The sequence below is a fragment of the Thamnophis elegans genome, chromosome 1 (genome assembly GCF_009769535.1).
Source record: "Thamnophis elegans isolate rThaEle1 chromosome 1, rThaEle1.pri, whole genome shotgun sequence".
NCBI lineage: Eukaryota > Metazoa > Chordata > Lepidosauria > Squamata > Colubridae > Thamnophis > Thamnophis elegans.
In genome coordinates this window covers 173,130,154-173,147,399 of record NC_045541.1, presented here as the reverse complement: position 1 = coordinate 173,147,399, position 17,246 = coordinate 173,130,154, and the positions used below count along the sequence as shown (strand labels likewise).

Here is a 17,246-nt window from a genome sequence, read left to right as displayed (position 1 = left end):
CTGACAGCCTTTAAAAATAAAAATAATATTTTTGGGTGGAGGAAGTTCATAAGGAAGGTATTTTCGTTTTTTTACTGTCGGCTCCTGAATGGACATTTTCTCATGTTCAAGAATATCCAAGAGATACTTCAAAAATACTAAATTTGACAATCTTCCTCGCTTAGCGTAGCCTCGTGACTTTTTATAAGTTCTGCGCTGGGTTGATAAATGTCCACCAGGCTTCTACGGGAACTTTGCGGGTAGCTCTACTGATGGTACGTCTACATTTTATGTAGATCTACCTTCCCTCAAATCTACGAGCAGTCTCTTACACGGTGCCGAGAATGCCTGGGAGTTGTAGTCCCAACCATCATGGCTTCTGAGAGATGAGCCGGCGCTGGACAATGACGTCACATTTTCCCTTTGGAAGAAACGCGGTGACGTCATCAGACGCGTCTCCGTCGCGGGGCATCTTGGGATATTTCTCTCTTCTTTCTAGCCCGTCGGCGTGTTTGCTGCCCCGTTTCTCGCCTGGGCGATGGCCGGTTTCCGCGCTTTGGGTTTGGACCCCTGGCTGGCGTCTCAGGCGGAGCAGCTGGGCTTGTCGAGGCCCACCCCGGTGCAGGAAGCCTGCATCCCTCCCGCCCTGCAAGGTAAGAGCCAGAGAAAGAGTTAGAACTTGAAAAAACAAGAAAGAACAAACTGAATATTATATGATATGGGATACTTATATCAGTGTTTCTCAACCTTGGCAACTTGAAGAGGTCCGGACTTCAACTCCCAGAATTCCCCAGCCAGCGAATGCTGGCTGGGGGATTCTGGGAGTTGAAGTCCGTACATCTTCAAGTTGCCAAGGTTGAGAAACACTGACTTATATGACACCCGACTAGGTGGCTCAGTGGCTAAAACACTGAGCTTGTCCATCAGCAAAGGTCTGAAGTTTGGTGGTTCGAATCCTTAGCACAGGTCTCCTGCGTGAGCCGGGCGTTAGACTAGATGACCTCCAAGGTCCCTTCCAACTCTTGTTACCGTTTAATTATTTTATCCATGGTTAGAGAATAAAAATGGAAGTTGGAAATAAAAGAAGGAAACTTGAGGAAGGAGACTAAAGGAGAATAGAAAATATGTTAAGATAGAGATGTAAACATGATAATTGTTAGTATGATGATGAGGAGGATTATTATGCTTATTATTATTATATTCTTATTAAAAGATACGTCAAGAGCAGTGGTTCTCAACCTTCCTAATGCCGCCGACCCTTTAATACAAGTTCCTCATGTTGTGACCCCCAACCATAATTTTTTTCCCCCTTGCTACTCTATAACTGTACTTTTGCTACTGTTGTGAATCGTAATGTAGATATTGATATTGGAAGACTGCTATCATATCACCCTTAAGTCCTTCTTTTCATTTAACCAGACATACCCAGTTTCTGCAACTGTTCTTCATATGTTTGAGCTTCCAGTCCCCTAAAGTTCTTGGTTGCGCTTCTTGGCACTTTTTCTAGATTAGAGTCTCCACATCTTTTTTATAGAGGCAGCCAACATCTTGTCTGCTCCTAAATTTTGGGTCTGAAAAGAATCACATCCTGGAGGATGGACAATCTCGGCTGCTATACAATCATACACACATACACAGAGACACACAGTGGCTTTATTCCCACAGCCTCCTTAACTAAGTTGCCTGCAGCTGCATTCATAAACTTGCTTACCCTGCCTGGATGGATCTTCAACCTGGTTTGGGGTTGTTTGGAGGAGTGCTCTTAATCTTGGTGGTGGTGCTAAGCTTAACCTTAATTTATTGGGCGAACGTCGTGCATTGTTTATTTTTTTATTTTTTTTAAAAGGTTTTTTATTTTCTTTTTCAAGTTCATTCACAAATATACACTTATAATTACCATTAATTATATCATTATCATTAATCATTAATCGTTATTTTCTTACAAATATACAAATATACAGTTTGGGTCACTTTCTTGCCACCCCATTTTATTTTGCAACAACCTTGCTCTTTCTATCTTCTCTACCTCCCTTCTCTGCCTTCTTCTTTCCTCCTCTCCTTCCTTCTTCTTCTCTTCCCTCCCCTCCTCCTCTTCTCCTCCTTCTTACCCTCTCTCCTACTCTTACTTCCCCTCCTTTGCTTCCTCTGCTTTACCCTTTCTTCCTTTCCTTCCTCTTTCCTCCCTTCTTCTTCTTCCCCTTTCCTCCCCTCCTCTCTTCTCCTCCCTCTTACCCTCTCTCCTATTCTTAATTCTCCTCCCTTACTTCCTCTGCTTTACCCTTTCTTCCTTTCCCTCCTCATCTTTCCTCCTTTCCGTTGTTGCCCTTGCTTATTTACTTTTTCTGATGGGTTCTCGGTGTAGCATTTCAGGAAACCCAGCTTTATATTTTCATACATATCATTTTCTCTGTTACATTTTATTTCTAATAATAATTCCACTTGTATCATTTTTTAAATTGTTATCTTGCATTGCATTATTTTTTTTTTTGCTCTTTTCCTTTGTGCATGGTTTATGGTACTTTTAGCAAGCAGGTTTTCATTGTGTGAATGGGGTCAATTCGGGCTCCGGAGCTTGGCTCTTGATGACAGGTCTGGTTGTGGATTTAGATATAGTTAAAAGTACCTGGCAGCGGCGTGGAAAACATAGCCGCACGCACGACCCACACAATTACAGCCCTGAGAAGCACCTAAGCCCCTCCCTCCCTCGCAGGAACACTTTCCCTCCATTACGAAGTCTCCGAAGCTAATTGTACAGGGTGTACGCATGCGCCTATGTTTTTTATGACATGGAACCGCAGCTATACTTTGCGCGGCCATTCTGGAGCCCATCCGCGGGGATTTCAAGGAACACGAGGTGGAGTCTAAACTTTAGAGTTGCGCTGGTCTCAGCGACCCCTGTGAAACAGTCGTTCGACCCCAAAAGGGGTCGCGACCCACAGGTTAAGAACCGCTGGTCAAGAGGGAAAAGTGAACAGGTTTACTATGCTGTTTAATAGACTATAATTGTAAGATTGGAGAATTAATATATTGAATGATGTTGTAAACTCTGATGGTTATGGCACAGAGACATTTGTACCCAGATGACACACTGTTTAAAAAAAGATGGAATGTTCATATTTAATAAACAAATAAAAACTTTTTATATTAAAAAAAAATTAAAATAACTTGATTGCCATTTTGAATGCACACTAATTGGCATATATTAAAATGAAATTTTATTGCCGACAGCTCTCAAAGGGTCTCCACCTCCAATATACACTACATAACCATAATTAAATAAATAATAAAGAAATGAAATAAATAAATAAAAAATTACGCATATACCCACATATGTTATATGAAACAGAGAAGGAACACTAGTTCGGATGTGTGCATGTACATGGCAAGGAAAACGAATGTTGCATGTTGATTAGACAGATGGCATAAGGAACAAAACTATTACAGAATCTAGTACTCCTGCTATAGATACTTTGAAACCTCCTCTCAGAGGGGAGCAATAGAAACTGTGAAGCAGGTGTGTGGGGTCGCTAACAATGCTTTGAGCTCTAAGAACAGAACACTTATAAGCAGTATCCTGAATAGTGGGAAGCGAGCTTCCTATAATCTTCTCCACTGTCCTCACCACTCTCTGTATGGACTTTCTATCTGAGGCACTGCCGCCACCAAACCAAATAGTGATGCTGTTTGTTAAAAGGCTCTCAATCGTGCCTCAGTAAAAAGTGGCCAGGACATAAGGAGAAAGATGTGCTCTCCTCGTCCGATGCATGAAATGCAAGTGCTGGTTTGCACGCTTCACTAAGGATGCTGTGTGAAGAGACCAGTTCAGATTGTTAGTTATCTGCACTTCCCAGAAACTTAATACCATTGACTGCCTGCATGCTTGATACTCAGTGGAGTATGACTAAGCTGGCTCTTTCTAAAACCTACAATGATTTACAATGATTTCCTTTGCTTTATTAATATTTAGAACCCGGTGACTTTTATTCCACCAGAGCCTTCACCTCTTCCTATAAACACCTTCATTGTTGTCTTCACAATGTGATTCGTAGCAAATTTGGCACAGGAGTCGTGCCCCATCTGAAGGAATGGGAAGGCTCACCGGACCTGTAACGGTTTTTGATCCCCTCCATAGTAGCTCTGCCCCCAGTATGCCAAGCATGAACAATTACAGGTAGTCCTCGACTTACAACACTCCGTTTAGTGACCGAAGTTACAGTGGCCCTGGAAAAAAGTGACCCGTGGTCATTTTTCATCCTTATAACTGTTGCAGCATCATGGACAGGTGTTCAAAATCCATCCACTTGGCAGATGCCTCTGACCACACACAAAGTGCACCTGTCAGCGTTCCAAGTATCATGTAGAATTAAATCAGAGTCCAAGGCAAAATGATCCTTAAAGTTCCAATTTAATAAATCAGACATCTTAGCATATCTGTTTAATCCCAACTCAGGGTTGACTCAGCCTTCCATCCTTCCGAGGTGGGTAAAATGAGGACCCAGATTGTTGGGGGCAATATGCTGACTCTCTGTAAACCGCTTAGAGAGGCCTGAAAGGCCTATGAAGCGGTATATAAGTCTACTGCTATTGCTATTGCTATTGCTAAACTCTGGAACTTACATCAGAATCCCACCCACAAATCCATCACATGGTCTAATCTTCTTCCACGCTGGCATCTCCACCCAGCTGCTTCCGGTCAGGTGTAAAAGTGCGGAGACAAAAGATGACCTTGGTCTTCTAGAAAAGAATGACAACACCACATTCCACAATCCTACTCCTTTCTATTCCCCCCTCCCATCAACTATACTAATGAAACAGCATAATGAAATAAGAGAAAGTGTGGCAGGCCAAAATTCCAAAAGGAATATAATTGCAGGCCTGACAGCACCACACCTTTTGCCTTTGAATTGAGCTGACTCTCTACATCTTGCTCCCGAAGGTCGTGACTGCATGGGCTGCGCCAAAACAGGAAGTGGCAAGACAGCTGCCTTTGTGCTCCCCATCTTGCAGAAACTTTCCGAAGATCCTTTTGGCATCTTCTCCCTGGTCTTGACGCCAACAAGGTAGGGGAAGGTCTAGCTTGGGAAAGGACCCTTATCCCAAAGAGATGGGATAGGTGGATTCTTGGTTTGGTCTGTGCTTAAATGAGATGCACAAAGCAAAGATTAATTGGGTATGTCTACTCTAGTGGAAAGAGGGACTCGGGGAGACATGATAGCAGTGTTCCAGTATCTGAGGTTGCTGCCACCCAGAAGAGGGAGTCAATCTATTCTCCAAAGCATCCGAAGGCAGGACAAAAAAGCAATGGGTGGAAACTAAACAAGGAGAGAAGCAACTTAGAACTGAGAAGGAATTTCCTGACAGTTAGAGCAATTAATCAGTGCTCCAACACTGGAGGTTTTTAAGAAGAGATTCGACAACCCATTTGTCTGAAATGGTGTAGGGCCGTTATGGCAAACCTATGGCAGGCGTGCCACAGGTGGCGCATGGAGCCATTTGTTAGGGCACGCAAGGCTTTGCCCTGTCAGCTCCAGCTGACTTTGGCCTTCATTTTTGGCCGGGCCTCCGGAGGGCAAAAAACAACCCAATGCGCATACCGGAAGTTTGAGAGCAGATTTCTGGTTGGCGTGTTGGGCTATTTTTCTCTTTCCAGAGGCTTTGGGGAAGCCTTCAGAGGGTCTGCTCTGCCTCTGCAAACAGTTTTAAGCAGGGCAAGGGAACGTGTCTAAATAAAATATATGAATGACAACATGCTCCTTTGCTCCTTTAGATGAAAGAAAAGGGTGCTAAGTAGTCTTCTGATGCATGAAGGGATGTCACGGAAAAAGGGAATAGGTTTATTCTCCATTGCACCTTGAGGGTAAAACAAGCTTTATAATGAGAGCTCCAAATGTGGAAATACTTGACTGGAAGAACTCTTAAGCAGTCGATCAGGTTGCCTCTGCAAATTGTGGCTGCCCATCACTGGAGGGTTTTAAGGAAACAGTAATAGCCCTTAGACTTACACACTGCTTTACAGTGCTTTACAGCCCTCTCTAAGCAGTTTACAGAGTGAGCGTATTACCCCCAACAATCTGGCTCCTCATTTTACCCTCCTCGGAAGGCTGAGTCAAGCCTGAGCCAGTCAAAAGATTGAGCAGCCCTTTATCCAGAGTGGAATGAAGACACCAGCATTGGGGCAGAGGGTTGGACTAGAAGGCCTCCAAGGTCCCTTCCAACCCAACGATTCTGTGATTCTGTTCTAGCCACACATAGTCAGAAGAGGCCTCAAAACTCAAAATAGGCATCTTGAGTGCTTATATAAGCAGAAAGGTGGGATATGATGTAGGATCCAATCTGAGCCGGCCATCGAGACCAGGGGTTTTGTCTTCCGAGCTTTTGGACTGGTGCTGAAGCCCATCTTTAGGGAACTTCTCTCTAGAAATATCTGGATCAGTGGTGGGATTCAGCCGGTTCGCACCTATTCGGGAGAACCAGTTGTTAACTTTCTAAGCACTTCGGAGAACCGGTTGTTGGAAGAAATCTCATTTTGTTTTTTTCCACTTTACTGGCCTAATCCTGTAAGGAAGGCAGGAAGGAGACATTCTGGAATCCGAAAGCTTGGAAGACAAAACTTCTGGTCCCAAAATTACCAACCCAGATTGGATCCTGCAACATTATCCTGGGGCACATATGTTTGCCTTCGTTCCAGTGGAAGATGAATTTAATATTGGCAATCAAGGGTGATAAATGTTTTAAAAGAGCCTGTTTCTCTCTCTCTCTCTTTTTCCTCCCCTTCTCTGCTAGAGAGCTGGCCTATCAGATAGCCGAGCAGTTCCGTGTCCTTGGGAAGCCTCTGGGTTTAAAGGACTGCATCATTGTCGGGGGAATGGGTACGTCAACTTTATTTGGGAACCAAGAATTCACCCCCTCCCTTTAAAACAAGCTATCTTAAGCCCCGGGAAGCTGCAGAAAATATTTATTTGACCACTTTATACGCTGGGATGAGACCCCCAGCTCTTTGGATGCTATCTTTTACAAGAGATGCTAAGATTTTCTCCCTTGATGGACTTTCAGATATGGTCTCTCAAGCCCTGGAGCTGTCTCGGAAGCCCCATGTTGTCGTTGCTACCCCTGGCCGCCTGGCTGATCACCTGCGAAGTTCCAACACCTTCAGCCTTCGAAACATCAAGTTCTTGGTAAGGCATTTTCCCAGGGTAATGATTTAAGAGCTGACCAGCTGCTATGATGATGTAATGCTAGGAATGAGTCAGCAAGGTTTTTGGGCTGATATCACGTTTAAGAGCCTGTAATAAGAAGAGACCTTCTTGGGCCCGATCTCTCCATGTGTGCTTCCTTGCTGTTTGTTTAAGGTCTGGCTAAAATATGTGTATGTATATATTCTTTGTGGATAAAACCACTATTTAAATGCAAATTTTCTGTTTACTGTATTCGCTGCTGGGTTGTCTCACATAGTCACACTGTCTGCACTTTTTTCTCTTTTAAAACTGTTTATTTCATTTTCATTTTCATTTTATACAATCACTTATATACTGTGCATTTAAAAAAAAAAGGAAAATCAATGAACACAACTCATCTTCCACCATAGAAAACCAACATAGCACTTCAATCCCCCATACACCCTTTCTTCTCCCCCTCCAACTTTCATTTCTCCCCTCCAACATTCCCCTCTTCTACTTCCCTTCCCCCTCAAACATTCCTTTCTCCCCTTCCCTCCATCTCACCCTCCTTACATTCCCCTCTCACTCCCTCTTTACTTCTCCCTCTTCTTTCCCTCTACTCCTCACTTTGGTGTATCTCTACAATTCATTAATCTATTCAGTTTATATTTTACTCTAAAATTAAGAAAAATGAAAAGAAAAAAGAGAAAATAAAAGAAAAAAAAGAAAAAAAAAGAAAAGAGAGCAACAGTATACAAGTGCATTCTTATTGTTCTGAAAATTGAGACTGTATTTCCACCCTCCCCCCTCCCCCCCTAAACCCCCCTCCCTAACCCCCTTTCGGCTTCCCAGGTCCCATACCCGGCATAACTCTTTATCAAGCACAGTCTGGAGTATATTAAAATCAAATAACTTTAGAATTAAAAGATAAAAAATAAATGAAAAACAAAAAAAAAAGGAAATAGTAAAAAAAGAAAAAAAACCACACACACACACAAAAAAAAGGAAAAACGGGAAAAATCAACAAATTCTCTACATTAAACTCAGCTTCCCATCATTTTTAAATCTTAAACAATGTACCTCATTCCTAATTTCAGTTATTTTATTACTTGCAGGATTTCAAACTATATTGAAACCAAGTAAGTTAATTAAATGGAATTCCAGCGAAGGCCTTATCTCTTTATCTAAATATCCAAACCTTTGATTTATCTCTTTTACCTCCTTCTCTATTAAACCATTTAAACATTCAAATACTTCTCTCGGTTTCCTTTTCCAACTCCTCCCATCCTGCCTTTACCCGTGTCCATATATATATTTTATTTTCATCCGTACTCCTCTTATATTTGCTTCACCTTCCTGCAGACTCTATAAGTATATCTTTCCAAACATTATATTCAAATAACAATTTATACAAAGATCAGCTTACTTTCTGTCTCAAAATAAACTCTACTTAAACCTTCACTACCCTCCCATCTACCCCACACTTCCCAGCTCCATTCAACCCGAACCACAATCCAAGAAGATCACGATCTCCGCTCTCCTCACCCTAAAAAATAAATCATGAACAATTAAAGTAGAAATTCAAAGTTATCCATCGAATCCTGTTTAAATCCCATACAATATATATTCCAAAATCATCGCCACTTCTTTCAGTCTCTTTCAGTCTCAATGTCTCTTCGTCAGTATGCAGCTATACCGTTTTACCCAAGACAGAAATCACAAAGTATTATTCAGATTAAAAATTAAGCAAATGTTTTAGAAGCATAACCAAGTCTTTATTCTCTACTCTTCTGCCCTTCCGGAGGGGGAAAGCAATGCCTCTCGCCTTGTAGCCACGTGTTCCGCTGTTTCTCTTCTCCTTCTCCTTGTCTTTCTCCCTGTCCGGGTAATTCAGGAAGTCCCGCCTTCAGAATATTGTAATAGAAATCTCGGGCTTCCCAAACAGAGTTGAGGCAATGTTTTTGGTTATCAAATGTAACAGTAATACCAAACGGCACTTCCCATCTGTATTGTATCTGAGAGTTTCTGAGTTCCTTAGTTAAGAAGGCATAGTCTCTTCTGGCTCTTAATATTTGAGGTGGTATTTCTTTGAAAACAATCAAATCCTGTCCATCAATTCGCAGCCTATTATTGTAGAACTCCTGTATTATCGCGTTTCTGGATTCTCTTGTGGCGAAATATATAATTATGTCCCTCGGAAGTTGTCGCTGTTTTGCTACGTACGAATTATGGCGATAGATTTTTTGAATCTGCCAATCAAAGTTAAGTCCCGGACTTCCCACCGAGCAACTAAAAGCCTCAAAAAAGGTCTGTTTCAAATTCTCCTGCTCATTTTCACGCAATCCCCTAACTCTTATTGCAGACTCAGTCTTCTTATAATTTATCATGACAAGTTGTTTTTGCGCAATTTGGATTTCCTGTTGTAATATTTCAATTTTAGATGTCAGGTTGGAATTAGCTTCTTCCAAAAGTTCCAATTTATCCTCCATTCCAGCAATATAATCTGTCATGACATTCATAACCTCGATCATATCCTCCTTTGTTTGAGCAATCTTGGCATCAAGTCTGTCATAAAAGTCTGAAATAAATTTTTGCATTTCCTCTCTGAACTCTTTAAGGATTTCAAAAAGAAATTCTTTCGTTAGCAAATCTCCAGTAGAGGGCGTAGAAGGCAAGGACAGCGGCTTTGTAACAAATGCCTGAGATGAGCGTCTGGGTTTCGATTTCGGTGCCATGATAAAAAGGGAAGCAAACAGAGTTAATGGCAATCAATAAAAAGAAATCTTCGAGGGAACAGGGCTAATTAGTTTGTAATCCCTTAAGTCTGTCCAGGAAGTTGAAGATATATCGTTATAGCAAATGCGGAAGTTACAAAATCGCCATTTTTTTTTTAAGAAAAAAAAAAGGTTAAACAAAAGGAGTCTTTTATAAAATTGAAGCTGGTATTTTAAATAGAGAAAAAGGAAAAATTCACAGGTATGTTCACTGCCCGGATTAATCTTAAATGGGTTAATTACAAAGGCTTGTTCTGGGGAGGGAAGTAACTCGCCTAGAGCTGAAAAAAAAACCAGCTGAGAAGATCTGGCCGGAGTAAATGACTCAGCTTTCGTTGATTCACTCTCTTTCGTTCGCAGCCAAAAAGAAAAAAAAGGCTACGAACTTCAAAGAGGACTCTAACTGGCTGAGGGTCCCTCCCTACTTTTTCCTTAATGGAAAAAGAGTTATCTAAGATCTTAAATAGATATACGAACCAGAACTCTGAGGGCAGCTTCATTAAGCTGCTGACGGCGGCAAGCACCTCCCCCGGACCCACACTGTCCGCACTTTTGACACATTTACTCAGAGTGGGGATTCTCCACCTTGGCACCTTTAGGATGTGTGGACTTCAAATCCCAGAGTTTTGGCTGGGGAATTCTGGGAGTTGAACCCCATACATCTTAAAGGGGCCAAGGTTGAGAGACACTGGCATAGAGCCTGAATTTAGAATTAGGATCTTGGGTAGCAAAAGGCTGGAGAGAAAAATCTGCTTGTACCACTATTAGGCAAATCGGAGCATTTCAGTCATAAATATAGAACTCCTTAAGTTATGACTGTAATGGAAGCTGCCCATTATTGCTTGTAAATAGTAACAGTTGTAAAACGTGTCCAGCCTGATTTGGTTACCGTATTTTTCGGACTATAAGACGCACCGGAGTATAAGACGCAACATGATTTTGAAGAGGTAAATAAAAGTTTTTGCATTCTATAGGCCTCCCAGTGCACGCCTCGTTTTTTGCAAAAAAAGAAGCTTTGGGAGGCTTGTAGAGTGCTCCTCGGGGCGGGGGGGGGGGGACAAAAACGAGCAAAAAAGGCCTGTTTTTCACAAGAAAGAGGGGCATGCAAAGGCTTTGGGAGGCTTGTAAAGTGCTCTTGGGGGCTGCAGGGGAGCAAAAACAAGCAAAAATGGCCCGTTTTGGGCTCAATTCTGCCCTCCCCAGCCCCCAGGAGCAGTTTGCAAGCTTCCCAAACCCTCTGCACGTCCATATTTGCAAAGGGGGCGGGGTTTCGGTAGGCCCAAACTGCTGTATTCAGTGTATAAGATGCACCCAGATTTTCACCCTCTTTTTTGGGGGGAAGGGGGGGAAGGTGCGTCTTATACTCCGAAAAATGCGGTACCTTTTTGTGGCAGTTTTGAAACAGTCATGCTGGTTGTAAAAAAAAAATGCCACGGTTATTAAGCCAATTAAAGATTGGCTTTGGGTTTGGTTTTTCCAAAAGCAAAGTAAATGCCGTTTGGCAAAATTGTTATGAAATGCAGTTGTGGCCATGGGGGGTACTGCAAATGCCCATAAATGCAACATGTGGGCAAGGGGCCTGAAGTCCGGTCATGTGAGTGTGGAGTGACGGGACTGTTGGAACTTCAGGTCCGAGCAGCAAGCTCCTTTTTCATGTAGGTCATAAGTTCAAACGGTTGCCAAGCAACCGGTCGTAAATCAAGGACAACCTGCAGTTTCTCTTTTGGAATCCTAAAGGCTTAGCAGCGAGGTGGCACAGTGGTTAGAGTGCAGCACTGCAGGCTACTTCAGCTGACTGCAGTTCTGCAGTTCGGCTGTTCAAATCTCACCGGCTCAGGGTTGACTCAGCCTTCCATCCTTCCGAGGTGGGTAAAATGAGGACCCGGATTGTTGTTGGGGGCAATATGCTGACTCTGTAAACCGCTTAGAGAGGGCTGAAAGCCCTATGAAGCGGTATATAAGTCTAACTGCTATTGCTATTGCTATATTCTCTGCTTCGATCAAAACTGCTGGCACTAAATTCTGCAATGACCACACAGCTGCCCCAACATATTTTGCTGGTGGATTGTTTATTCACTCCACTTCCTTTTCCCCAAGCTTGTCCCCGTGTAGCACTATTTGTTTTGAAATCGTGCAATCTGTAAGAAGACAATTTGTTAAGTCCATTTTTTAAAAACACATTAGGCTGCAGTCACATTGATTAAAGCGGGATTTGTTTGATTTTTAGATCACCAAAGAACTGATGCAGGTATTGACTGTAGGACTGGTTGTTTAGCAACCATTCAAAGTTATGAAGGATCCCAAAAGTGATCTTTTTGGATTCCAAGTTCCGGTGGCTGTCTAACCCCCACTCTGGTTGCATGATCACATTTTGGGTGCTCAGCAACTGGCTTGCATTCACAGCCATTTCCAGCATCCCATGGTCATGTGACCACAATTTATGATGGATTTTGCCAGAAACTGGCATTTACTTCCTGTTTACTGAAAAAAACCCCACCCATTGCAGACAATGGGTGTTCTTTAACTATCACCACAAAAAATGTCATTAAATTGGGTTGGTGGTATGTCATCACCCGCTTAACAACCAGCATGACTGACAACTGTAATTCTAGGCTCAATTACAATGCTAAGTTGGTGACTACCTGTCCTGAAAGTCAGCTTTCATGAAATAGCCAGGGTGCTGGCTGAGGAATTCTGGGAATTGAAGTCCGCAAGTCTTACTCTGATGTAGGTATTTCCCCAGTGATGACATGGTCCAGTCCAGGCTGCCTTTCAGGGCAGCCTTTACTATTTGGTCTGGTCCTTACTAGGTTTTGGTGGTTCAGCTGCAGCCACTTGCTTGTTGTGGTGGGCCAGTGGAGCTGGCAGCAGATTCGGACAGTGAGGAGGATGGGGAGGAACCTGGGCCAGTCCTAGAGTCTGGGGAAGGCTCTGATGAGGGCTCTGTGTCGGAGGCAGAGAGGGGGCCACGGCCGTCTGAGAGTTATCAGCTGCCTTTGGAGTCAGACACTAGTGAGGCAGATGAACAGCTGGAGCCTGTTCCCATTGTGCGCATGCACAGAGTTGCCAGATGAAGGGAACAGTTAAGGAACAATGGTTGACTTGGTAGTAAGGCCACAGGTGGACGATGAATGGCTCCTCCCGTAGGGAATAAAAGAAGAGGTAAAGGGGAGTGGAGTTTGCAGGAGACAATTAGTTCGCTTAATTGGTTTGTGACTCTCCAAGACTCCTTGCCAAGTTTTGCAGATATCGGCCTGGCAGTTCTCCAAGCCAGACAAGGTCTGTGACTGTAAATCCTCCCTTGAAAGACTCCTGGAGTCAAGCTTGACCTTCACAAATATTCATTTGGTTGCAAAAAATAAATTAATTAATTAAAATCCAAACTATGTGGTAATTCTCAGCCCAGCTCACCTCACAGGGTTGTTGTAGGGAAAACAGAAGGAGGGAGGAGTATTAGGTATGTTCACTACCTTGGAATTATTTATAAGCAATATAAATGCCAAGTTCTGCAGCTATCGGCCTGTCAGCTCTCCAAGCCAGATAAGGTCTGTGACTGTAAATCCTCCCTTGAAAGACTTCGCTGGATGTGAATGAGAGGAATTCACAGTAACTTAATAAAAGGGGGGTTTGTCGGGACAAGGAATTTGCTTCATGATTTGAGGGAAGCTTACGTCAGAATATTCCTGTCCCCTTTTTGCTTTTCTATTAGGTCCTGGACGAAGCTGACCGATTGTTAGAACAAGGCTGCACCGACTTTACCAAAGACTTGGAAGTCATCATGGCTGCACTTCCAGCCAACAGGCAGACAATGCTCTTCAGCGCCACCCTGACAGACACACTGAATGAGCTCAAGAAGATCGCCATGAACAAACCCTTCTTCTGGGAATCGATATCTGAGTGAGTTTGGCTTTGGGGGGTGGGGGGGGGGGGCTTCTAATGGGGAAAGAATTTGGGGCCCGGCGAGAGGAGGGTATCCGAGAGGCTTACAGAACTGTGTGCTGTAGAGAGAGAGAGGTTTTTCTCCCTCTGTCAAAGGGAAACCACAGTGAAATTAGTAGTTAGCAGTTCCTTTATTTTACTACAGGTAGTCCTCGACCTACAGCCGTTAGTTTAGCGACTGTTCAAAGTTAACGGCACTGAAAATAAGTGACCTGCGACTGTTTTTTCACCCTTACGACGGTTGCAGCACCCCCGTAGACACGTGATCACGTGAACACCCCCATAGACACGTGATCAAAAGACTGGGTGTGTATTTACGACGGTTGCCGTGTTCTGGGGATCATCTTTTGTGCCCTTCTGACAAGCCAAGTAAATGCAGACGCTAGATTCGTTTAACAACCGTGTCAAAAAAGAAGGTCACAGAATAGGGTGAAACTCACTCAACCGCCTGCTTAGCATTCGAAAATTGGGCTTGATTGTGGTCATCAGTTGAGGACTACCTGTAGAAGACAACAGTCCACTTCCTGAATTGTGTAGTTTTGGTCCCATCACCGCAGTTATCAGGGTTCAAATCATACCCCTTCCTGGCATTTCCTAGAGAGGCCTTGAACCCAAACCCACCTTCCATCAAGTGCCCGTTAGAAACCGCAGCACCCCTGGCAAAACAATGAATGAAAGTGGTGTATTTCCTAACTCCTTAAGAGAGATCAAACGAATACGGGGTCTTTGGTCCTGCTCCTTCCTCTTCCACATCAGCAGAATTTGTCTAAATATCCTTTTCCTTCTGTCTTGCCATGTCAGACACGGAGAAAGGAGACTTTAGTAGTGAAATTGGATAGTGAGATGGGTGCTGCCTAAATTGGGTGGATGGATGGATGGAGTTATGGCCTATCGGCCGCTGGCCCCTCCCAACAGCCGAGGAAGAGGAGGAAGAGGAGGCATGTTAGTCGGGGTCAGCATCAAGGCAATCTGTGAGCTCCGAGGGGGAAGAGGGAGTGAAGCTGGCAGAGAGAGAGAGAGAGACAGAGGCGAAGCCTGGGCCGGCCGTCAGCCCTCAGATGGAGAGTCAGCAACCCCTAGGTCTGGAGTTGGCTGATGAAGAAGAGGAGGAACAGCTGGGTCCAGTCCCTGACGCGCGAATGCACAGAAGGCAGAGGAGAGGAGAGCTGTGGAAATCCATGGGCCAGTCCTTGGGAAGGAAGAACCACCGCTGCGAGCAAAGCCCTACTCACTCTGGGGATAAAAGGCAGGGATGGTGGAGATGAATAGATGTGGCAGACAAACTATTCATCTTCCAACTGGCCAGACTTGTTCGCCTGCATTGAGAGAGAAACTTTTTGCCCGGGCTACTGGCGCTCCTAAGGAATCCTTGAGTTAAATTCAGAGGGTTAGGAGAGCTGGGTCACGAACAGATGGATGGATGGAGAGGTGGATGGAGAGAGACATTATTAGATTTTTATTTCGCCTTTACTACTTTATAAATTAGTCAAGGCAATGAACATTCCTAATGCCCTATTTCTTCCACAACAACAATCCTATTGGGCTTGAGAGAGACTGGCTGGCTCAAAATTTGATGCCTCAAGGATGGACTAGAACTCGCCATCTCCTGGTTTCTCGGCCACTACGCCAAACTGGTGAAAATAGATCCCACAAAGTGACCATAAACAGAGTGATTGTCCAACTGCTCCCTGTGGGATCACTCTCGTCTCAAAGTCCAATACACACAGGGTAAATAAAACTGCTTTCTGTTTCCTTCCCTGAATTGAATGTCATGGGGAGTGCAGGGAGGATGCATTCAGTTGCTAAAAAGCTATTTATAAATGGTTCCGTATAAGCCTATTTAAACATCTCAGCCAAGCCACAATTTCCGTCTTAATCGTCCTCAACCAATTGATCCTGTATGTTTAATTAAGCTTCTTCTATATCCCTCCGCTCCTGCTTAATGAATGCTTTGGAACGAATCCCCACGTAATGACTTGAATCTCTTGACTTTCTGTTTCTGATGGGCTTTGACCAAGCTTAAATAACTCTTTATAAATTTGATTGTTGGCTGGTGCTTTCAAACTTCCTGCCGCTAACAGCTGGCATCAATCTCACCGTCCTTAAGAGATCTTAGGTCAGTCTTGCGGAGAAAGTTAGCTTGCGGTAAACAAGCCGGATTGCGGGTGTCTGCTACAGGTAGTCCCCGACTTACAACTACAAACGGAGCCCGAAATCTCTGTTGGTAAGCGAGGCAGATTTTGAGTTTTACCCCGCTTTACGACCTTTGTTGCCACCGTTTTTAAGTGAATCACTGCAGTTGTTAATAAACTCTGTTGTTAAGTGAATCTGGCTTCCCCATTGAATTTGCTTGTCAGAAGGTGGCAAAAGGGGATCACATAGGACACTACAATCATCACAAAATACGAACCAGTTGCCAAGCGCCTGAATTTTGATCACGTGACCATGGAGTTGTCAGTATGAAAAACACTCATAAGTCACTTTTTTCAGCAATGTTGTAACTTCAAACAGTCACCATCTTGATTGTCTTGGAGTCCTAGTGGACAATCATTTAAATATGAGCCAGCCATGTGCAGCTGTCAAAAAGGCCAACACAGTTCTAGGCTGCATAAACAGAAGGATAGAATCAAGATCACGTGAAGTGTTAATACCACTTTATAATGCCTTGGTAAGGCCACACTTGGAATATGGCATTCAGTTTTGGTCACCACAATGTAAAAAAGATGTGGAGACTCTAGAAAAAGTGCAGAGAAGAGCAACAAAGATGATTAGGGGACTGGAGGCCAAAACATATGAAGAACGGTTGCAGGAACTGGGTATGTCTAGTTTAATGAAAAGAAGGACTAGGGGAGACATGCTAGCAGTCTTCCAATATCTCAGGGGCTGCCACAAAGAAGAGGGAGTCAAACTATTCTCCAAGGCACCTGAAAGTAGAACAAGAAGCAATGGATGGAAACTAATCAAGGAGAGAAGCAGCTTAGAACTGAGGAGAAATTTCCTGACAGTTAGAACAATTAGTCAATGGAAGAACTTGCCTCCAGAACTTGTAAATGCTCCAACACTGGAAGTCTTTAAGAAGATGTTGGATAACCATTTGTCTGAAGTGGTGTAGGGTTTCCTGCCTAAGCAGGGGGTTGGACTAGAACAGTGTTTCTCAACCTTGGCGACTTTAAGTCCTGTGGACTACAACTCCCAGAATCCCCCAGCCAGCTGGCTGGGGGATTCTGGGAGTTGTAGTCCACAGGACTTAAAGTTGCCAAGGTTGAGAAACACTGGACTAGAAGACCTCCAAGGTCTCTGTTATTCTATTCTATTCTATTCTATTCTAACTAAACAAATAGCTGTAAGTCGGGGACTACCTGTACACATTAATGCCATTTTTCTTTTGCCAGTAGAA

The 17,246-nt window shown here is 43.6% G+C and overlaps 1 protein-coding gene across 1 annotated transcript in view; it reads left to right on the top strand.

Annotated features, from left to right (window-relative positions):
• Positions 1-445: 445 nt before the first annotated feature.
• Positions 446-17,246, top strand: part of DDX49 (DEAD-box helicase 49) — a 30,660-nt gene continuing 13,859 nt past the window's right edge. The window contains exons 1-5 of the mRNA XM_032216597.1: positions 446-632; positions 4,916-5,039; positions 6,763-6,848; positions 7,033-7,154; positions 13,620-13,807. Of these exons, the coding sequence (XP_032072488.1) occupies positions 518-632; positions 4,916-5,039; positions 6,763-6,848; positions 7,033-7,154; positions 13,620-13,807 (635 nt within the window). The 5' untranslated portion in view covers positions 446-517. The remainder of the gene's footprint in view (positions 633-4,915; positions 5,040-6,762; positions 6,849-7,032; positions 7,155-13,619; positions 13,808-17,246) is intronic.